Source organism: Ranitomeya imitator, chromosome 2, assembly GCF_032444005.1.
Source record: "Ranitomeya imitator isolate aRanImi1 chromosome 2, aRanImi1.pri, whole genome shotgun sequence".
Lineage (NCBI taxonomy): Eukaryota > Metazoa > Chordata > Amphibia > Anura > Dendrobatidae > Ranitomeya > Ranitomeya imitator.
In genome coordinates, this window is record NC_091283.1 from 547,728,690 (window position 1) to 547,753,174 (window position 24,485).

General features: G+C 44.4%; 1 protein-coding gene across 1 annotated transcript in view; it reads right to left on the reverse strand.

The window, feature by feature from the left end:
* Window positions 1–24,485, reverse strand: part of NECAB3 (N-terminal EF-hand calcium binding protein 3) — a 141,926-nt gene that overhangs the window by 46,593 nt on the left and 70,848 nt on the right. The window contains exon 6 of the mRNA XM_069751956.1: window positions 9,609–9,745. Coding sequence (XP_069608057.1) covers window positions 9,609–9,745 — 137 coding nt within the window. The remainder of the gene's footprint in view (window positions 1–9,608; window positions 9,746–24,485) is intronic.

The window sequence follows — 24,485 nt, forward strand, 5'->3', positions numbered from 1 at the left end:
ATGTTACTGATTTGTGCCACACACCGACATCAGCATGTGACCTCTGATGGGTCGCCGGCCACCATATTACCGATCACACCTAATATAAAGCCGCAAGAGGATGCAGGAAGGTAAGTAGATTTTTTTTCCCAGTGTGACAAGGCAGAGTAGTGGAAATAGGGACGTAGGATGGGGCATTATAGGGGCACATGATGGGGAGGACATAGTGACCCTGGATGGGGGTGATATATAAGGGCTGTGGATAGGGGGGATAAATAGAGGCCCAGGATGGAAGGGATATATAGAAATCCAGGTTTGGGGAATACATAGGGGACCAGGATGGAGGAATACATAGAGAGCCAGGATGGGAGGATGGGAGAGATACATAGAGCATAGAAGCCCAGCATGAGGGAGAATACATAGAGGCTTAGGATAGGGTTAGATACACAGGGGTTCAATTACTGTATGGGGGTCAGAATGAGGGACATTATGATGGCAAGTGGGAACATAATTACTGTAGAGGCCTATTAGGGGACATTCCTGATGCAATATACTTTACTTTTGAGGGTACTGTCTTCCATGGGGAACAAAAGGGAGGTCCTGATACTGTGGAAGGCGGCACTATGTCACTGTTTTTCTTTATCTGTATATACACTATATACAGAGCTCCTGTGTATAATATCACTGGCGATCACTGTATTACCTGTACACAGACACTATATGTAGAGCTCCTCTCTATAATGTCACTAGTGATCACTGTATTACCTTTACACTGACGCTATATAATAAGAACTCCTGTGTATAATGTCACTGGTGATCATTGTATTACCTGTACAGTGACACTATATGCATTGCTCCTGTGTATAATGTCACTGCGTGGTATCTGAAAGTAATGAATACAACTCATCCACATTGGGGTCACAGATCAAGGCTCTCACAAGTACTGAAGAAAATGGAAAGCAGCTAAAACAGTAAACCATGTTCTCCATTTTTCATGTAATTATGTTGTGCATTCTTCACTGTGGCTGTATTGAGTCCTGATTTTATGGAGTTTTCTAAATAAAGACTGCTTTGTCAAGTACTTGTTGGTGCTAGATTTACTGTACATTTTACATTTGTTCATCTGCATAGCCTCTACATTTGACTACAGTATCTCCAGCAAGGTTTGCTATTTTCAGGAAGTGTCGGGTACTGGCCGCATTCTGTCTTGTGATGAGATGGCAATGTGATCTCAAGATCCTGTCCTGAAAGGTTTGAGCCATCTTTGAATTACAAGGGTGACCGTACTTACAATTAAAAAGAATCTGTGACAACGTTGTTAGGTGTCGTGTTCCCGCCGCTGCACAGGGGAAATCTCAAACCACCTGTGCTGCAGTCTCACATTCTTCTCCAGCCACAGTGGAGCCTGCTCAGCAGAGATGTCAGTCCCAGCATCTGGCTCAGGCAGATACTGTGCGCTTGGTTACTGCTGATCTTCCAGGCTTAGCCCTGTTTTTCCTCTATTGAGCATGCCCAAGGGACGACCTCTCATTGGAGGTCAGGGGTCACATGCTCAGGTCCTGTAGCTGCTCCTATTGGACCACTAGGAAGGTCTCGGAGAGCTTCCTCTCTATGCCCCACGGGCATGCGCTAGTATAAATCAGTAATTGTGTGTGGATGTATGCCTGTTCTGGTGAAAGCTCCGAATCATTCGCATCCCTAGAGTTGATGAATGTTCACGAATGTTGGAGCTGTCTAGCCCCAGATAGTGCCATCCAGCACCAGGCACAATCTATACTGCGTCTAACCAGCAGTGACTGCCAGTGCGGTGCTGTAGGCACTCTGTGCAGCTGTCTCCAGTTTCTCCTGACAATCCATCAGTGTAGGGTGGGAACTCCTGCTTGATCCCAGCATCTGACTCAGGGCATCCTCAGGCGCGGGCTCAAAAGCCACCGAGGGTCAGAGCGGGATCAATCACCAGCATAGTGAGGGTGAATTGCAGGGATCCCACTAGTATCCATTTGCTGCACCCTGTGACTGCTAACAGGGCACAGCGTTACCTTTATTCCCTCCGACTCTGTGAAGCAACAGAGTTCACTCTTATACAGACCGGGTGACGGAACCCGTGTCTACTCTGGCATAGTACCGCCATATAGTGCCGCCATTAACTAGCAGCATGTTCCACTCCTGCACGGTGGACCCCAGGCTGCGAACGCACCTTTACTATCATTATATTTACTGGGTATTTATTTATTGGGGTATTATACCGGCTTTCTGTGATACACGTGCAGAGGTAATTATGATTTTGAATCAGGGTTACTGATGGTTTTTGCCCATGGTTGTGCATACTATTTGTATTTTACCTCCTGGGTGTTATATACATTAGGGCATGTAGTCACGCTGTGATGGACTTGTCTATGTTTGCTTTAGGCTTTATTGCCATTGGATACGCCTTGGAGGGATAGCTCTAGTTGCCTATCTTTATATAATTGGGCTTATGCATTACTTAGGTGCTATATGGGGGAAGGTTATCTGGAATAAGATAAAGTCTCCATTCGTTTTGTTTTGCAATAAGCTTTATTGGCTAATGGTTATAGTTTAGGAGCTTTAGTCTGATTTACGTACATATGATATATTGTGGTACAAACTGACCCCCCTATGCACACTAGTAGCCCCTCATGATATGTATACAGAACCATCAGCTATAGGATCAAGGTTAAGTAACCATAAAAAGTGTTACCTTATATAAATATTATACCTTTGATTGTTATATATCTGCATGTCATATAAAGTCGGCTATTGGATCGGAGGCACGTCTTGATAATTGGTGAAAGTAATGTTTTATTCTGTTTGTCAATAATAAATTTCTATTTTGTGAACTGTAGCATTCTGGGACCTGATTTTTATAGTCTATAGGTCTCTTCTTTATGTATATCTGTGTATAGGAATGTGTTCTTGATTTTTTGGACTAATATGTATAAACAATCTATACTGCGTCTAACCAGCAGTGACTGCCAGTGCGGTGCTGTAGGCACTCTGTGCAGCTGTCTCCAGTTTCTCCTGACAATCCATCAGTGTAGGGTGGGAACTCCTGCTTGATCCCAGCATCTGACTCAGGGCATCCTCAGGCGCGGGCTCAAAAGCCACCGAGGGTCAGAGCGGGATCAATCACCAGCATAGTGAGGGTGAATTGCAGGGATCCCACTAGTATCCATTTGCTGCACCCTGTGACTGCTAACAGGGCACAGCGTTACCTTTATTCCTTCCGACTCTGTGAAGCAACAGAGTTCACTCCTATACAGACCGGGTGACGGAACCCGTGTCTACTCTGGCATAGTACCGCCATATAGTGCCGCCATTAACTAGCAGCATGTTCCACTCCTGCACGGTGGACCCCAGGCTGCGAACGCACCTTTACTATCATTATATTTACTCGGTGTGTTCCGCCAGCCCTAACATTATACTAGCGCCAGGGTCTGGCTAGTAATGGCGGACGAACAGCGACTGCAGCAGTACATCCAGCAGCCGGAGGGCAGGTTGGCGGCTCTCGAGCATACATCCTCAGCTGTGGATGTTACAGCAGTAGCTGTTCAGGCTGCTAGCATGGCTGCAGCCAGTTTGTCTACTGCCACCCCTGCTCCGACATTATCCCGTCTCCCGTTGCCGGATAAGTTGCTGGCGACAGTAAGCTGTGTCGGGGATTCGTGAGCCAGTGTGCCATACTTCTTGAGCTCCTGGCTGCACATTTTCCCACGGATCGGGCTAGAGTGGGATTTATTATATCTCTTCTGTCAGGCAGGGCATTAGAGTGGGCAACGCCGCTGTGGGAGGGTGACGATCATGTTGGGCAGAGTGGTCCAAGGTTCCTGGACACGCTGAAACAGGTCTTTATGGGACCTCAAGTTACCCATGATTCGGCGCTTCAACTGCTGGCATTGATACAGGGTTCGTCCATGGTCAGTCATTTTGCTATTCACTTCCGGACATTCGCATCTGAGCTGAACTGGTTGGATAAAGTCCTTATCCGAGTGTTCTTGAGGGGACTGGCTGACCATGTGAAGGACGCCTTGGCCACTAGGGAGATTCCTGCCACACTGGAGGAGCTAATAGCAATATCTACCCACATCGACCTTCCTTTTAATGAGCGAACGTTGAAGCGAGCCCAGTGCAGGCAGATGTTTCGCCTGGCTCCCACTTTCAGCAGACCTCTGGAATCTCCGATCCAGGCGTCCAAGCCACCTGAGGCCATGGAGGTGTCACGGGTGGGGTCTAAGTCCCGGACTGCTCGTGCACCCAAGGTCTGTCCTGTATGCCAGCAGTCTGGACATTATGCTAGGAAATGTCTCCAGCGGTCGGGAAAACGTCAGCGTCTAGTGGTTGTAGGAGGAGGTACACTAGACACGGCGACGTTTTCCTCCAAACTGTCCTTGAAGGGGACAATTATTATAGGCTCATCCACTCATATGGTAGAGCTTTGCATGGATTCTGGGGTGGAGGGCAACTTCATGTCTTCTGCCTTCGCCCAACAACACACAATACCTCTGGTGATGCTTGTCAAAATAGTGACCGTAAGAGTGGTGAATGGGTAGACACTGCCCTCACAGATAACACACCAAACCATCCCATTTACTCTTTCTATGTCGCCATCCCATCAGGACATTATTTCTTTACTGGTCACTCCCGAGGGGATAGACGAGATCCTGCTTGAGATACCCTGGTTACTTTACCACTTCCCACATATAGAGTGGTCCACAGGGAGAATTTTGGGATGGAGTGAATCTTGTGAGGGTAGATGTCTGAGGGAGTGCGTTCAGGTTGCTACTACTGAAGTACCCGCAGATCTTTCCTCGCTCCCCATGCATTATTGGCCCTATGCGGACGTATTCTCCAAGAGGGCTGCGGAGACCCTTCTTCCCCACTGCCCCTATGACTGTCCTATTGACCTCTTGCCTGGTGCAGAGCCTCCCCGGGGTCAAGTTTATCCCTTATCTCTCCTAGAGATGGAGGCGATGTCCCAATAATCCAGGAGAATTTAGCAAGATGATTCTTTAGGAAGTCAGTGTCACCTGCAGGAGCTGGGTTCTTCTTCGTACAGAAGAAGAACGGAGAACTACGTCCATGCATTGATTACAGGGGTCTTAAGGCCATCACCGTTAAGAACAAATACCCTCTGCTTCTGATATCAGAGCTATTCGATAGGCTGCGGGGAGCGAGGGTATTTACTAAACTTGATCTGCGGGGTGCTTACAATCTGATTCGCATCCGTGAGGGGGACGAATGGAAGACGATATTTAACACCAGGGACGGGCACTATGAATACCTGGTGATGCCCTTTGGGCTCTGTAATGCTCCTGCTGTTTCCCAAGACTTTGTGAATGGTATCTTCCGGGATATGCTCACCACCTCGGTCATAGTATATCTGGATGATATTCTCATCTACTCTCCAGATATAGACTCCCACCGGAGAGATGTTTGCAAAGTCTTTGACCTCCTACGGGCTAACTCCCTCTATGCCAAGTTGGAGAAGTGTGTTTGAGCAGGAGTCCTTGCCTTTCCTGGGCTATATCATCTCCGCCCGGGGATTGGCCATGGATCCTGACAAGCTTCAGGCTGTGATGGACTGGCAGGAACCCCATTCTCTTAAAGAGGTGCAGCGCTTTATGGGGTTCATTAATTATTATCGCCAGTTCATTCCCCACTTTTCAACTTTGGTACCTCCCTTGGTTGCCCTCACCAAGAAGGGAGCAAATCTCAAATTGTGGTCGGAGGCGGTTTTCAAGGCCTTTCTCTCTATTAAGTCACACTTCGCTAGCGCTCCCATTTTACATCGCCCTGATGTTGATAAACCATTTATCATTATCATGGAGGTGGCTGCCTCTTCCATTGGTGCTGGAGCAGTCCTCTTCCAGAAGGATGCTCAAGGTCGGAAACATCCTTACTTCTTCTTCAAGACCTTCACACCAGCGGGGAGGAATTATTCCATCGGGGACAGGGAGTTGCTAGCCATGAAGTTGGCTTTCTCGGAGTGGAGACACCTCCTAGAGGGGGCTCGCTTTCCCTTCCAAGTTTACACCGACCACAAAAATTTGGTGTATATACAGACTGCCCAGCGGCTAAATTCTGGCCAGGCTAGATGGTCCCTGTTCTTCTCCCGATTCCATTTCACCCTCCATTTTCTCTCCGGGGAGAAGAACATTCATGCCAATGCTCTCTCCCGCTCCGTAGTGTCATCAGCGGAGGAGGAGGAACCCTCGGCTTATTGTCCCTTCTGAGAGCCTGAGGACCGTGGCCCCGGTTTCGCTACAGTCTGTGCCCCCGGGCAAGACTTTTGTGCCATCTAATCTGTGACCGGAGGTTCTCTCTTGGGCTCACTCGTCCAGGGTGGGTGGATACTTTAGGGCCAAAAGGACATCTGAGCTTCTGGCGAGGACGTACTGGTGGCCGCATGTGGCCCATGACGTCGGAGACTATATTTGGGTGTGTGTCTCCTGCGCCAAGAATAAGTCTCCTCGACAACGGCCTGCTAGGCTACTGTTCCCCCTGTCGGTGGCGGACAGACCCTGGGAAATGGTCGGGATGGACTTTATGATGGGCTTACCCAAGTCCCGTAGCTGCACCATTATTTGGGTAGTCACCAACCATTTTTCCAAAATGGTGCACTTGGTGCCGCTTCCACGGCTACCTTCTGCACGAGTCTTGGCAGCATTGTTTATCAAGCATGTTTTCCGCCTACACGGTATGCCTGACAAAATTGTCAGTGACCGGGGTCCCCAGTTTGCGTCTCTGTTCTGGAGAGAGCTTTGTCGTATTCTCAGCATCGAGCTGAATCTCTCTTCAGCATACCATCCTGAGACGAATGGGTTGGTAGAGAGGGCCAACCAGACCCTAGTCACATACCTGCGACATTTTGTCTTAGCCAGGCAGGATGACTGGGCATCCTTGCTACCTCGGGCGGAGTTTCCACTGAATAACGCCGTAGCCGACTCCACTGGGCAGACCCCATTCCTCCTTAATTACGGCCAGCATCCGCAGGTTCCTGTACCCATGCCCGTGTCTTCCGCCAACTCCAGGGTGGCAGACTGGGCTGTGGAGGCACATGACATTTGGGACCACACACAGGATGCCATCCAGGCCTCCAAGGAGAGAATGAGGGTCTCCATCGATGCACATCGGCGCCTCGCTCCGACCTTTGCTCCTGGCGATTTAGTGTGGCTCTCTGCCCGTAACATCAGGCTGCGAGTTGAATCCACTGAGTTTGCACCTCGCTACTCGGGTCCCTTCAAGGTCCTGGAACAGGATAACCCTGTGGTCTACCGTCTGGCCCTTCCTCCATGCCTAGGCATCACCGACACCTTTCATATGTCCCAGTTTTCCGAGTCATCTGCCGGGACATCAGGTTCCTCTACGGACGATTACTAGGCGTACGCCGTCATGGGGTGTATGGTGGTACTTGGCAAAAGATTCTATTTGGTGGATTGGAAGGGTTATGGCCCAAGGGACAGGTACTGGGAGCCTGTTGAACACATTCAGGCCCCACAGCTCATTGCTGCCTTCGAGCGTAGCGAGGCCCAAGGGGGGGTAATGTTAGGTGTCGAGTTCCCGCCGCTGCACAGGGGGACTCTCGAACCACCTCCGCTGCAGTCTTCCATTCTTCTCCAGCTGCAGTGGAGCCTGCTCAGCAGAGACGTCGGTCCCAGCGTCTGGCTCAGGCAGATACTGTGCGTTACTGCTGATCTTCCAGGCTCAGCCTTTGTAACCAGCACTGATCAGCGGCAAGCAGACGCTCCTGGGACTAAGTCCTGCTTTTCCTCTACTGAGCATGCCCAAGGGACAACCTCTCATTGGAGGTCAGGGGTCACATGCTCAGGTCCTGTAGCTGCTCCTATTGGACCACTAGGAAGGTCTCGGAGAGCTTCCTCTATAAAGGTTCGCATGGCCGCACGGCCAAGCGCTAGTATAAATCAGTAATTGTGTGTGTGTGTGGATGTATGCCTGTTCTGGTGAAAGATCCGAATCATTCCCATCCCTAGAGTTGATGAATGTTCACGAATGTAGGCGCTGTCTAGAACCAGATAGTGCCATCCAGCACCAGGCACAATCTATGCTGCGTCTAACCAGCAGTGACCGCCAGTGCGGTGCTGTACGCACTCTGTGCGGCTATCTCCAATTTCTCCTGACAATCCGTCAGTGTTTGGTGGGAATTCCCACTTAATCCCAGCATCTGACACAGGGCGTCCTCAGGCGCGGGATCAAAAGCCACCGAGGGTCAGAACAGGAAAAATTACCTGCATAGTGGGGGTGAATTGCAGGGATCCCACTAGTATCCATTTGCTGCACCCTGTGACTGCTAACAGGGCACAGCGTTACCTTTGTTCACTGCGACTCTGTGAAGCAACAGAGTTCGCTCCTATACAGACCGGGTGACAGAACCCATCTCTATTCTGGCGTAGTACCGCCATATAGTGCCGCCATTAACTAGCAGCAGGTTCCACTCCTGCACGGTGGACCTCGGGCTGTGAACGCACCTTTACTATCATTATATTTACTCGGTGCGTTCCGCCAGCCCTAACACATGTTTGACCTATTTAAGCTACTAATATGGGCGTTCAGGTTATAAACGGCTGAAAACAGTCCTCCCTGTCTCTCATATCAGCTGTGTTGTTGCTGAGAAATCATCTTTTATTACTTTATATAAGAGATCTCTTCCAGGCTCTTGGGCTGACGGTACCTGGAAGATAACTCTGCCTCCAGAGCTTATTTTACATGAAGGGGAGTTACCAGTGAGACATCAAAACACGACAGGAGAACTGACATTTGTCTTCTTGCAAACACATTTTTGCTTCTCTCTCAGCCCTGCTGTATTGCAACAAATATTGCAGCCCTGTCTCTTGTGAGCTGGAAGCTGAGAGGAACCTGCAGATGTGTCTGTTATCAGGAGAGCAGAGAGCGGCCATTATTACACATCACACTGGTAACAGTGGTAACCATGTCACATCACACTGGTAACTCCCCATTATATTTAAAACAAGCTCTGGAGGCAGAATTATCTCCAGCCACCATCCCCCTTGGAGAATGGAAGAGGTCACTGATATAAAGTGATTTAAGATGATTTCTCAGCAACAACACAGCTGATATGAGATACACAGGTAGGACTGTTTTCAGCATTCTATAACCTGTATGCTCATATTAATAGTTTAGATCGGTCAAATGTGGTGACAGATTCCCTTTTGCATGAGGTTAATGTGAAGTGTTGTGGAATATGATTGGGCTATATATGCAAGCATATTAATTCAGTAAACTAGTCAAAAGCAGAAAAAAATCATAATTTTATTACAGGATCAGACTACACTGGGTTTGTTAGTCGTCTGTTACCATAGAGACATATATGTCTCCATAAGAGATTTGGGCACAAAAAAAAGCCCACCCAGCCTTGCTGTTTTTCATACTGGCCATTCAATTTGCATCACTTGTCACTAATTTGACAAACCTGAGAATTCAACTAGTAGCAAGGTGAGGTTATGATGACTGTACATACTTTGAAAACATTTTAGAAGCTCAAAAACTACTGCATTAATTTTGCCAAATGTGATCACAGCAAGAAATTATGCGTCTCACACAAGGTGGCAAACTATGAGCTAATTGTATCTTACCTGTCTTGCCTAGTCTGGGTCTCTACAGCTTCCAAGGCACACTCCAAGGAGCTCTGCAGGGAATGCAACTGAGTCATTGTTTCTCGCAGCAAGAAACGTGTTACAAACTGCTCCATCTGGGAGGCTTTTTCATAGTCCTGTTGGATAAGATAATATAACTACTATTCAGGAGGGATAGACAAACAGACAAGCAATGCAATTAACGAGACAACAGTACCCTCATTCTGTAGTATTAATATTAGTTATTAATTAATATTAGTCATTAATTAATATTAATATTAATATAAATCTCTAACCTCTAGGGCAGTGCTCCCCAACAGGGTTGCCAGCTGTTGAGATTTTCCAGCACAGTCCATAAAAATATGGAACTTTTTTTTTATCGGTCTGTAAAAAAATGTTGGCATCCATGATTTTTTTTAAACCAAAGAAACTTATACAGATTCTTTTGTCTGTAATTTAAATTGTTTTACAGTTTACAGTAAATGCAGCATGGTGGCTCAGTGGTTAGCACAGCAGCCTTGCAGCACTGGAGTCCTGGGTTCAAATCCCACCAAGGACAACATCTGCAAAGAGTTTGTATGTTCTCTCCGTGTTTGCGTGGGTTTCCTCCGGGTTCTCCGGTTTCCTCCCACATTCCATAGACATACTGATAGGGAATTTAGATTGTGAGCCCCAACGGGGACAGTGATGATGATGTGTGCAAACTGTAAAGCGCTGCGGAATATGTTAGCGCTATATAAAAAAATTAAGATTAGAAGATTAAATGCAGCTGATATCTTTATATCAGAATTATGGGCCGTAGACATGGATCACTGAAAATCATAATGATCTATTATGTTTTTCCAATGTGTCTGTAAAATATATATTGTTTGTCTGTTATTTTTGATAAGCTGTCCAGAAAATATAAAAAGTCAAGTTGGCAACCCTGGTCCCCAACCTTTACTACTCTAAGGGCTGCATTCAGCTCAGCATTGAGCTATATCTAGAGTCTTCTGAGTAGTGGCATCCAGTTCTTTCATCCTCCCCCAGTAGTTACACCAAGAGCCCCCCTTTGTCGGAATGATATGTGTAGCTTCCGCCCAGAAATCACACTAAGATCTTACTCTGCCTTTCCTTATAGACATCACTCTTACATCAACATTTTCCCACTTACTCACATTGGGTGCATCTGGCCCTCCCACGACAATATGGCATCCAGCTTCAATCACCCCTCTAACTAGTGACATTGTAATGGGGTGCGGGGTGGTGGCCATGGACGAGGTACTCGTCTTCCAGAGTCAGGCACACTACATAGAGATGGGGTCCTGGCAAGGTGCGTGGCCTTCTTCTGTGGGGGCGATACGCCCTTGTAGGCCGCAAGATACCGATGACTTGGGTTGGCCAGGTCCTGATGTTGAAAGGTTCAATGAGGGAGACCACCAGTCAAACATAAACAGTCTTTTATTAAACATAAACCTCGTGGGGATTATGTACAATAGATAGCGGGTGCATAACTTCACGAACGTTTTCTTTAGAACATTGAGCATCATCACACACATTCTCTCTTCTTTTTTCTAGGCTGGTTGGTTTCTGCCCATGCTAGTTCCTCTGCTCTCACCACAACCAAGCACAGTACCATATAAGCTTCCCTGGTCCCCAGTAATGATACTACAGTACAAAAAGTGAGAGTCCTGTACTTCATCTGGTTCCACATCCTCTTTTCCCCTTAGGAGAGCGAGAGTGCTACTATGGTTATTACTTAGCTTCTCTATTTGCTAAAGGTACCGTCACATTTAGCGACGCTCCAGCGATATAGACAACGATCCGACCTAAAATAGATCGCTGGAGCGCCGACCTAAAATAGATCGCTGGAGCGTCACTGTTTAGGTCGCTGTAGAGATGTCAAACACAGCAACTCCAGAACAATGCAGGAGCGATCCAGTGACGTACTTATCGTTCTCGCTGGTTGTTAGCTCCGTGAAAAAACATTGCAGGCATCGTTGCTTTTTCTGTCAAACATGGCGAATCACGCCGACCTGACGACCAAATAAAGTTCTGGACTTTCAGCTACGACCAGCGATGTCACAGCGTGATCTTGATTGCTGCTGCGTGTCAAACACAACGAGATCGCTATCCAGGACGCTGCAACGTCACGGATCGTTGTCGTTCTCGTTGTAAAGTTGTTCAGTGTGAAGGTACCTTAACACCTTGGAATGCCCTCCCGAGGCACTCTCTTCATTTCGTGCTCCTTGTTTCATCCTGGCCCTTTACTCTCTTATCTTGTGATCTCAGGGCCGTACTGCTAGGCATCCTGACCAAGGACCTGTCTCCAGTTCATAACTCTGTCTTTCTATTGCATTTCCTCTCTCTGTTCAAGATCACACTATCTACTGTTTCGGTCTCCTTTCATGTCATGCAAAACTGCTCACTGATTAGACCATAGGTCTTCTTCTCCTGGAGGCTGAGCCCTATCTGACATTTTGACAGGAAACTGTCTTTGTAGCTTCACTTTAGCCCCTCCCACTCTGGGAAAGTCCCAGCATTAACCCTAACTCTCCCAGCTGTTGGGCCAAATATAACACTGTCGCTAATAACTCATTTCACAATGCACATTACACATCACAACAATATGAGTGTCTTCAAGGGAGAATGTCGGCAGCATGTCCATCTCCTTACACTACCATCCTGTCTCCAGCTTACCATGATTATTATCTCGCCACCATCATGGTCAATATATGTGCCTCCAGATTTGGACTTCTGTACAGGTTACTCATAAAAGTTACCATCTGGAGACCAACAATTCATTGCTAGACATGGTGATAATGCACCATGTTGGCAAACAGCTGGGAGCCACAAATCATGTCCTGCCTGCCAGCCACATGTGGCCGAGTCCTGAGTTATTGCATTTTATTTATCCTGATAATGTTGCATTTTGTATTTCCGGGCTGTGTTTTTGTTATAATATTGGCACATATTATGTATGTGTATATATTTTAAAGTTGTCCTTGTCTGCATTGTGTAGACATATTATAGTGTTTTTCTTCTCAATCAATATGCAGAACAAGGCAACACACTAATGTGAGGCACGAGGGAGACTCCATTTTGGATTTATTAATTCAGGCCCCATAGATTATCCAGAGATCTTCCTCCACTCCAAGGTGGCTCACATCAAGGGGAAAGTGTAGACACGTTGGCACTGACACCTAGAGATGAATTATGAGAGTACCGTTCATCTCAGGGTTAGGTGCAACATACCATCAGAACCCTGGGAGCCCTCCGCACACACCCCAGTGTTTCATATTTCTCTAGCTGTCCTGGATACCGAGCTATCGAAACTGGCTTTCCAGAATCACTTAGCCAACCCAAGTTTGGACTCTCCGTATCGATCCAGCCTCAACGAACTCATTGAGACGTCAGTCGTCCCGTTTGGACCCCCGCTTAGAAGTTATGACTCATCCTAGATATTGGGAATTATTTCAGCTAGGAGGTCAAGGGAGGAGAATTCAGTCCAACCAGGGGGGGTGGTAGCAAATATGGGAGGTGGCAAGCTAGGGGTTAAAAGCTAGCCACCCACCTTTAGCCTTTGTCTTTGTTCTGCCATAGAAGCCACGTCACATCACGTGTGGAGACAGACCAGAAACTAACAAGGTTCCTGTGGATATGAGAGCTTCCCTTCATCCTCAAGTGATCAGAAACGGTAACGTGACACATACAGCTAACTGCAATTCTAACTTGTACCCTACTTTTATCTGTACTTCTGGTTGTATACCTGTATATTACTCTGTATACAGTACAGACCAAAAGTTTGGACACACCTTCTCATTTAAAGATTTTTCTGTATTTTCATGACTATGAAAAATGTAAATTCACACTGAAGGCATCAAAACTATGAATTAACACATGTGGAATTATATACTTAACAAAAAAAGTGTGAAACAACTGAAAATATGTATTATATACTAGGTTCTTCAAAGTAGCCACCTTTTGCTCTGAGGACTGCTTTGCACACTCTTGGCATTCTCTTGATGAGCTTCAAGAGGTAGTCACCGGAAATGGTTTTCACTTCACAGGTGTGTCCTGTCAGGTTTAATAAGTGGGATTTCTTGCCTTATAAATGGGGTTGGGACCATCAGTTGTGTTGAGCAGAAGTCTGGTGGATACACAGCTGATAGTCCTACTGAATAGACTGTTAGAAAAAAGCAGCTAAGTAAAGAAAAATGAGTGGCCATCATTACTTTAAGAAATGAAGGTAAGTCAGTCCGAAAAATTGGGAAAACTTTGAAAGTGTCCCCAAGTGCAGTTGCAAAAACCATCAAGCGCTACAAAGAAACTGGCTCACTTGAGCACCGCCCCAGGAAAGGAAGACCAAGAATCACCTCTGCTTCTGGGGATAAGTTTATCCGAGTCACCAGCCTCAGAAATCGCAGGTTAACAGCAGCTCAGATTAGAGACCAAGTCAATGCCACACAGAGTTCTAGCAGCAGACACATCTCTACAACAACTGTTAAGAGGAGACTTTGTGCAGGAGGCCTTCATGGTAAAATAGCTGCTAGGAAACCACTGCTAAGGACAGGCAACAAGCAGAAGAGACTTGTTTGGGCTAAAGAACACAAGGAATGGACATTAGACCAGTGGAAATCTGTGCTTTTGCCTTATGAATGCAAATTTGAGATCTTTGGTTCCAACCACCGTGTCTTTGTGGGGATTTATTCAAAATTGAAGGCATCCTGAACTAGCATGGCTACAATAGCATCTTGCAGCGGCATGCTATTCCATCCAGTTTGCGTTTAGTTGGACCATCATTTATTTTTCAACAGGACAATGACCCCAAACACACCTCCAGGTTGTGTAAGGGCTATTTGACCAAGAAGGAGAGTGATGGGGTGCTACGCCAGATGACCTGGCCTCCACAGTCACCAGACCTAAACCCAATTGAGATGGTTTGGGGTGAGGTGGAGCGCAAAAGGGCCAACAAATGCTAAGCATCTCTGGGAACTCCTTCAAGATTGTTGGAAGACCATTTCCGATGACTACCTCTTGAAGCTCAGCAAAAGAATTCCAAGAGTGTGCAAAGCAGTCATCAAAGCAAAAGGTGGCTACTTTGAAGAACCTAGAATATAAGACATAATTTCAGTTGTTTCACACTTTTTTGTTAAGTATATAATTCCACATGTGTTCATTCATTGTTTTGATGCCTTCAGTGTGAATGTACAATTTTCATAGTCATGAAAATACAGAAAAATCTTTAAATGAGAAGGTGTGTCCAAACTTTTGGTCTGTACTGTATAAGACCCAATTTTTACCATAATCGACACAGCCCCCAAGGAAGCTCAGCACGCGAAACGCGCATTGGGGCTAATTGATGGACGTACCCAGCAGTAAACCACACATGGGTAAGCAAAACGTACGGCACTTTATATAGATAGATCTTTTTACTGAATGGGCTAAGCGCAATATGGGTGGATTGAGACAGAAGAGGATTACTGGCCTTTACTTCTTATTGGTAACTATGTATTAGTCCAGGATAGTATTATCCGTAACTATCCCCACATCCCAGAAGCCCCTTATGCCCTATACAATTGAGCATTACACTATGTGCTGTTTTGGGTTGCACCTTTACAATTGCCAAATGTGGGTTTTGCTGGAGTTATCCATTGTTTGTACAGTAGTATTTGACCCGATATAAGCTTGTTAACGAACCGGGCTGATATCTAACGAGGAACTTGTGGCAGCATACCGTCCTGGTGTTATTGGTGGATCCTGGCAGTGACGGACCGGAAGTTTATATATATATATATATATATATATATATTCTCGTACTGGGACTGGTGATATATATACCGCCCTCACTGCAAAGTGCCTCGATAATAGCACATGACAGGGCAGCCTCTCTGGCAACTACTTATCTTAGGTGCGGCTCCCTGACTGACCTGAGGGTAAGGGGTACACAGAGGGCTGTGACTGTGTTAGCTCAATCACCGATTGGTAACGGCAGGTGGATATCCATATCCCCCAGCTCTCCTCGTGTGTGTTTTTTCTTACAAGTGGCAAATGCATTATACTACAGCTACATCCTGAATATTATTAAGAATCTCCCCATCATCTAAACCAGGATTACAGTTGTATTCTCTGGCTATTCGGTTTGTTTTTTAACTGTGATGATGCCAAAGGAGTATCTGTGAAGTAGTGAGTTATCTTATATATAATGTATTATACTTTGTTTCCACTTGTAGGTGATAGATTCTACCACCTTAAATCAAGAACATTGAAGGAATACGTTGCAAGCAACTTTTGAAAAAAAAAATATAAGGGAATATTTTAAGATAAATATTAAGTTTAGTGCCACGGAGTATTCATATTCTTAAATATCAGAAATGCTTCTCTAGCACCTCATTTCCCACTTTTCCATACCATTCGTTTTCATACTTCTCCACCAAAATGTTTTATCTCTAAAAATAAAAAGTCTATACATTTGTGATTTGGTTCTGTGAGTACAATAAGCCAGGACCACAAAGAAGAAGCACAACTAAGCTTATATATTGTTAGATAAAGCTGCAAATGTTGGATATGCAACCATATTGACAGGAAGAATCCCAAATTTTCACATAAGTCATGTCCATTGCCATGGTCAGCATTTAGAAGTGTGCGCACTTGGCATCAGGGCAGAGCTTTCACAACAAAGCTTAAGCTTAACCAGTTCTTTTCAAGTCCAAAGATAATTTGCTGCTGTAAAAAAAACTGTGCCTGCCCAAACTTGCAGCCTGTTTATCGCTGCAGAGAGTCAGGCTTTATTCGGCACAGATAAAGAAAAGGGCTATTTTTATAACAATACCAGTAATTTTCTGCGCTATAAACTACAAATGCCGTTGGGAACTGAATGCAGCACTACAGGGTGTACGGACTCAATGTAGCAAGAGGCAACCTCGGAGCGTACCTGCTGCCTGGTTACACTCACTGAATTTATGCTTTCAAGTATTTTCTCCGCAGAAGGCATAAAATAGGCACAGCTATAAATACCTGCATGCTTTGACTGGGAAATTCCATATATTTCCATGGCACACTACTGCATATACTGTATATGTACAGTATATGGTCAAATTGCCAAAATTGCAGAAAATGCATAAGCTCAGAAATCCTATCGACGTCAAATAGTAAGGTACATATAAAAAAAATATATATATATATTGTAGGGGTTCACGCCCTCGGGTAGCCGCTTGGATACACATGGCACACGGTTTTATATCAAAACAGCATGTAGTTTATTGTCTATCATAAACTTAACAGCTCCAAGACGAAAACAGCCTGCCTTCAATATCCACGGAAAAAATTAACTTTTCTTCAGGCGGAATGAAACAACATACAAGTGCTTCTCCCTAAATTAGAATATCATCAAAAAGTTCATTTATTTCAGTTCTTCAATATAAAAAGTGAAACTTATATATTATATACATGGCATACAGCCAATGAAAACCCAAAAGTCATTAACTCAGTAAATTAGAATAATTAACAAAAAAAAACACCTGCAAAGACTTCCTAAGCGTTTAGGCCAAGTTCACACTTTGCGGATTCCACTGCGGATTTTTCCGCAGCGGAATTCCAAAATCCGCAGTGAAAACCTGTTGCGGTTTTTACTGTGGATTTATCGCGGTTTTTACTGCGGATTCTTATGCGGATTTTCATCTGCAGTTTCCTATTGGAGCAGGTGAAAATCCGCAGAAAAGAAGTGACATGCTGCGGAATGTAATCCGCAGCATGTGCACAGCGTTTTTTGTTTTCCATAGGTTTACATTGTACTGTAAACTCATGGGAAACTGCTGCGGATCCGCAGCGGTGAAATCCGCTGCGGATCCGCAGCAAAATCCGCAAAATGTGAACATAGCCTTAAAAAGGTCCCTTAGTCTGTTTCAATAGGATCCACAATCATGGGGAAGGCTGCTGACTTGATAGATGTCCAGAAGGCAGTCATTGACACTCCACAAGTAGGGTAAGCCACAAAAGGTCATTGCTAAAGAAGCTGGCTGTTCATAGAGTGCTGTATCCAAGCATATTATTGGAAAGTTGAGTGGTAGGAAAAAGTATGGTTGAAAAGGGTGCACAAGCAATGCAGCCTTGAAAGGATTGTTAAGAAAAGGCCATTCAAAAATTTTGGGGAGATTCACAAGGAATGAACTGCTGCTGGAGTCATTGCTTCAACAGCCACCACACACAGACATATCCAGGACATGGGCTACAAGTGTCACATTCCTTGTGTCAAGCCACTCATGACCAATAGACAATGCCAGAAACGTCTTACCTGGGCCAAGGAGAAAAAGAACTGGACTGTTGCTCAGTGGTCCAAGGTGTTGTTTTCAGATTAAAGCAAATTTTGCATTTCATTTGGAAATCAAGGTCCCAGAGTCTGGAGGAAGAGTGGAGAGGCACACAATCCAATCTTCTTGAGGTCTAGTGTGAAGTTTCCACAATCAGTGATGGTTTGGAAAGTCATGTCATCTGCTGGTTTAGGCCCACTGTGTTTTATCAAGACCAAACTCAGCGCAGCCGTTTACCAGGAAATTTTAGAGTACTTCATGCTTCCCTCTGCCGACAAGCTTTTAGAAGATGGAAATTTCATCCTCAAACAGGACTTGGCACCTGTCCACACTGCCAAAAGTACCAATAACTGGTTTAAAAACAACAGTTTGATTGGCCAGCAAACTCGCCTGATTTTAACCCCATAGAGAATCTATGGAGTATTGTCAAGAGGAAGATGAGAGACGCCAGACCCAACAATGCAGATAAGCTGAAGGCTGCTATCGAAGCAACCTTGGCTTCCAAACGCCTCAGCAGTGCCACAGGCTGATCGCCTCCATGCCACGCCACATTGATGCAGTAATTATTGCCAAAGGAGCCCCGACCAAATATTGAGTGCATTTACTGAACACACATTTCAGTAGGCCAACATTTCGGATTCTAAAATCATTTTTAAAGCTGGTATTATAAAGTATTCTAATTTACTGAGATAATGACTTCTGGGTTTTCATTGGCTGTAAGCCAGAATCATCAACATTAACAGAAATAAACACTTGGAATAGATCACTCTGTTTGTAATGAGTCTATATAATATATGAGTTTCACTTTTTGTATTGAAGAACTGAAATAAATTAACTTTTTGATGATATTCTAATTTAGTGAGAAGCACTTGTAAGTGCAGCAGCCTCAGTAACCTTGGTATTTCCAGCAGAAGCTCACACTTGTATTAAAGGCATTCACTAAACAAACACCTGTCTCCAGCACTTCTCTTTACAAAGCAGACTAACCAGCAGTTCTGCTGTTCTCCAGTCTCAACACACTCCACACTGCTGTGCTAACCCGGGTACTGTTAATACACCTTTAAACCCCAGACTGAATAATAGGATTGACTTGACCCAGCCAGGTTCTTTTGGTTACTCAAACCTTTTCAGTAACCTAGTGTTACTGGTACACCTTACATTACAAACACCATCAACGATGTTATCTCCTGCTTTCTTAATCCTTTTCCAACATCGAGCATAATAGTACACCCACCTCGGACTCCCTCCCAGAGCACACATCTTTTCAGTCACATGTCAGCTGTTTTGAACAGCTGACATGTGCCTCTCACGATTCCACCAGCGGATGTTAAATACTGCTATCAAACTCTGACAGTGGCATTTAACGCACGCTTCCAGCAAGAGCGCTAGAAATCCCACCTATCCGTGACCCCGTCACGTGATCACAGATCACCGATGGTTTGGTGTGACAACCAGACGTCTCCAGCAGACCTCTATGTTTGTCACTGCTGGATTACTATGAACGCCGCCCATTGTTCGGCGCTCATAGCATGTGAGCAATTCTGCTACATGCAGGCGATCTGATCATCACCTGAATGTAGCAGAGCCGATCGGGTTATGGCAGCTTCTAGTCTACCATGGAGACTGTTGAAGCATGTCAAAAGTTAAAAAAAAGTTTATAAAAATATTAAAAAAATAAAAAATTCAAATCACCCCGATTAAAATTTTTAAAAAATCAAGCATACACATATTTGGTATTGCTGCGTTCAGAATATCCTGATCTATCAATATGAAAAAAAAATTAACCTGATCGCTAAACGGCAGTGGAGAAAAGTCAAAACACCAGAATTACATTTTTTTTTTGGTCGCCGCAACATTGTATTAAAATGCAATAATGGGTGATCAGAAGATTGTATCTGCACCAAAATGGTATAATTAAAAATGTCAGCTCGGAGCGCAAAAAAAAAAAAGCCCAACCTGAGATCATGAAAAATGGAGACGCTACAGCTATCAGTATATGGAAAAAATTTTCACCACTTAAATAAGAAAGAACGTAGACATGTTTGGTGTATATGAACTCATAATGACCAGGAGAATCATAATAATTGGTTAGGTTAGCATTAGCTTAGCATTTAGTGAACATGGTAAAAAAAAAAAAAAACAACTGTGGGATTGAACTTTTTTTTGCAATTTCATCACACTTGGAATTTTTTTCCCATTTTCCAGTGCACGTTATGTTAAAACCAATAGTGTCGTTCAAAATTACAACTCGTCTTGCAAAAAACGAGCCCTCATATGGCCATTTTGACCAAAAAATAAAATGGTTATGGCTCAGGGAAGAAGGGGAGCAAAAATTTAAAATGCAAAAAACAAAAATACCTCTGGTTGTTAAAGGGACTCTGTCACCTGAATTTGGCGGGACTGGTTTTGGGTCATATGGGTGGAGTTTTCGGGTGTTTGATTCACCCTTTCCTTACCCGCTGGCTGCATGCTGGCTGCAATATTGGAATGAAGTTCATTCTCTGTCCTCCATAGTACACGCCTGCGCAAGGCAAGATTGCTTTGCGCAGGCGTTTACTATGGAGGACAGAAAATTAACTTCAATCCAATATTGCAGCCAGCATGCAGCCAGCGGGTAAGGAAAGGGTGAATCAAACACCCGAAAACTCCGCCCATATGACCCAAAACCAGTCCCGCCAAATTCAGGTGACAGGTTCCCTTTAAGGGGTTACCCACCCATAGCTATGTTACACTTGAGTGATCAGCATGCACAACAAGCCGATACAGCTAAACGCTACTACTTTTCTCTCCATTCTGTAGACTGCAGGTTGCTTTAAGCCTGTGGTATATAGAATGGCCGAGGCGCTGATGCACACACAAGACGTTAGAGTCGCGGCATGGTGACGTCATCGGGCCGCAACTGTGACATTCTGTGCATGTGTAAGCCAAAATCATCAACATTAACAGAAATAAAAAACTTGAAATAGATCACTCTGCTTGTAATGACTCTATATCATATATGAGTTTCACTTTTTGTATTGAAGAACCGAAATAAATTAACTTTTTGATGATATTCTAATTTAGTGAGAAGCACTTGTATGTGCCTGTTTAATTAACTGTGTATTTGTTGTGATACCTTTGTGCCCAGAAGAGGCTGTTTTTTGTTTTTAATCCTTTGATGTTTTATGAAAGCAATAAAACTGCACTTGTTTGGACCAAGCCACATTGCCTGTTTAGACCAAACCACATTGCCTGTGTGAACGCTACCTAATGCCTACCTGAGAGAGTGAATCCCTACAATACACTGTATATACAGGCATGGCCAAAAGTGGAAATTGTTCCAAAAAATTAAGCATTTATCCTAGAAAATTATTTCAATTATGCATGTTCTGTTATAGATATTTTAATTTCCTTTGTATGTATTCTAACAACACAAAAAATGAGAAAAATTGCAAATTGGACATAATTTCACACAAAACCCCAAAAATAGTCCAGATGAAATTGTTGGCACTCTCAATTTAATATTTCACTGCACGCCCTTTGGAATAAGTAACTGCAATCAATTGCTTCCTTTAACCATCAGGAAGCTTATTACACCTCTCAACTGAAATTTTGAATTACTCTTTTGCAAACTGCTCCAGGTCTCCCATATTTAAAGGGTTTCTTCTCCAAACATGAATTTTAAGATCTTTCCACAGGTGTTCAATGGGATGTAGATCTGCTGACCGCTTCAGAACTCTTCAGTGCTTTGTTTCCATCCATTTCTGGGTGCTTCTTGAAGTATGTTCGGTATCATTATCCTGCTGAAAGACCCATGACCTAGGATGCAAATCCAGCTTTTGGACAGTGGACATTATATTTTGACCCAAAATCCATTGGTAATCTTCAGATTTCATGATGCCTTGCACACAGTCAAGGCACTCAGTGCCAGAGGCAGGAAAACAACCCCAAAACATCGTTGAACTTCCACCATATTTGACTGTAGGTACTGTGTTCTTTTCTTGGTACGCCTCATTCCAGTTTGTGTAATATCAAAGTCTAGCACTCAACTTCAGTAACCGTAGAAACAATTGTAAACGTAGAAGCGATTTATTTGTAGCACAAGAGAAACGTTTCAGTCCCTTGGGACTTTCATCAGTCACGTGCCTATGCAGGCCTGAGGGGCAAATCCAATGTAACTGAATATGATATGGATAGATATGGCGCATCCGTGGGTCGCCCTAGTATAGATAGAGTATAAAGAAGCACGCTGGAGAGCGTATGGAATATGGTGGAAAATGTCCACCTGTCGGGTAAATGACCCGTGACTTAGGATCCTAGATGGGGAGGGGAAGAGAAGAGAGACCACCTCGAGACACGGCGTCCACCGTGGACGCCGTGTCTCGAGGTGGTCTCTCTTCTCTTCCCCTCCCCATCTAGGATCCTAAGTCACGGGTCATTTACCCGACAGGTGGACATTTTCCACCATATTCCATACGCTCTCCAGCGTGCTTCTTTATACTCTATCTATACTAGGGCGACCCACGGATGCGCCATATCTATCCATATCATATTCAGTTACATTGGATTTGCCCCTCAGGCCTGCATAGGCACGTGACTGATGAAAGTCCCAAGGGACTGAAACGTTTCTCTTGTGCTACAAATAAATCGCTTCTACGTTTACAATTGTTTCTACGGTTACTGAAGTTGAGTGCTAGACTTTGATATTACACATATTGACGGTTTGGGAACCTAAGTCTTAGCACCATTTTGTGAGCTGTGCACACGGTGTTTTCTTTTCTCATTCCAGTTTGTAACAGTAGAATGATAAACTTTACCAAAAAGCTCTATCTTGGTCTCATCTGTCTATAAGATGTTTTCCTGGAAGGATTTTGGCTTATTGACGTATATTTTGGCAAACTGCGACCTAGCTTTTTTATATTTCTGTGTCAGTGGTGGAGTTCTACTGGGTCTCCTGCCATAGTGTTTCATTTCATTCAAATGTCGATGGATAGTTCATGCTGACACTGATGCACCCTGAGACTGCTGGACAGCTTAAATTTCTTTGGGAATTGATTAGGACTACTTATCCACCATCTGGACTATTTTGAATTACAACCTTTCATAGATTTTCTGTGACATCCACATTCAGAGAGATCAGCTACTGTGCCATAGGTTGTAAAATTTTGATTATGTTGTGCATTGTGGACAAAAGAACATCAAGATCTCTGAAGATGGACTTGTATTGTTGCATTGTATTGTTAATGTTCAACAATTTTGGTTCTCAAGTCCTCAGATAATTCTCTTCTCCTCTTTTTGTTCTCCATGCTTAGTGTGGCACACACAGACACAATGCAAATATTGAGTTAACTGCTCCCCTTTTTTTATCTGGTTTCAGGTGTGATTTTCACATTGCCCTCAACTGTTACTTGCCACAGATGAGTTTGAATGAGCATCACATGCTTGAAACAAAGTTGTTTACCCACAATTTTGGAAAGGTACATGGTTGGACTGGGACTCAAATTCAGCCCTGGCATTTGAAAGCACACAGGCCCACTTGCTATGAACTGATTGTGATCGCTCAAGATATACCTTATATACTCGAGTATAAGCTGAGATTTTCAGACCATTTTTTTAGGCTGAAAGTGCCCCTCTTGGCTTATACTCGAGTCATTGTCCCAGGGGGTCGGCGGGGGAGAGGGAGTAGTGGCTGTCACATCATACTCACCTGCTCTTGGCGCGGTCCCAGCTTCTCAGATTGTCTCTATTTTTTTTAATCGCAGCAGCATATGGGGCATAATATGCTATGGAGCATCTTATGGGGTCATCAACCTTTGTGCAGCATTATATGGGGCATAATCTATGGAGCATCTTATGGGGCCAGCAACCTTAGTGCAGCATTATATGGGGCATAATCTATGGAGCATCTTATGGGGCCAACCTTTGTGCAGCATTATATGGGACATAATATTCTATGGAGCATCTTATGGGGCCATCAACCTTTATGCAGCATTATATGGGGCATAATATTCTATGGAGCATCTTATGGGGCCAGCAACCTTTGTGCAGCATTATATGGGGCATAATATTCTATGGAGCATCTTATGGGGCCATCATTAACCTTTTATGCAGCATTATATGGAGCATATTTTAATATGAGCATCTTATGGGGCCCATCATGAACTTTATGGAGCATTATATGGGGCGTATTTTGCATGGAGCATCTTATGGGGCCCCTCATGAACTATATGGAGCATTATATGGGGCTCCTGATTCAATGTGGATATTCAAAAACACTTAACCTACTGATGTCTCAATCAATTTGACTTTTATTGGTATCTATTTTTTATTTTTTAAATTTACCAGTAGCTGCTGCTTTTCCCACCCTAGGCTTATACTCGAGTCAATACGTTTAACCAGTTTTTTGTGGCAAAATTAGGGGTCTCGGCTTATACTCCGGTCGGCTTATACTCGAGTATACACGGTATATCACATTTACAGAATAGCAACTGCTGTGAAGCCAGAATAACACTATGTAAAATTTAATGGGAACCTGTCAGGTCAGAAAATGCTATTTACATGTAGTTATAGGGTTAATCTGCAGGTTAAGAGCATTATGAAGGTGCCCAGT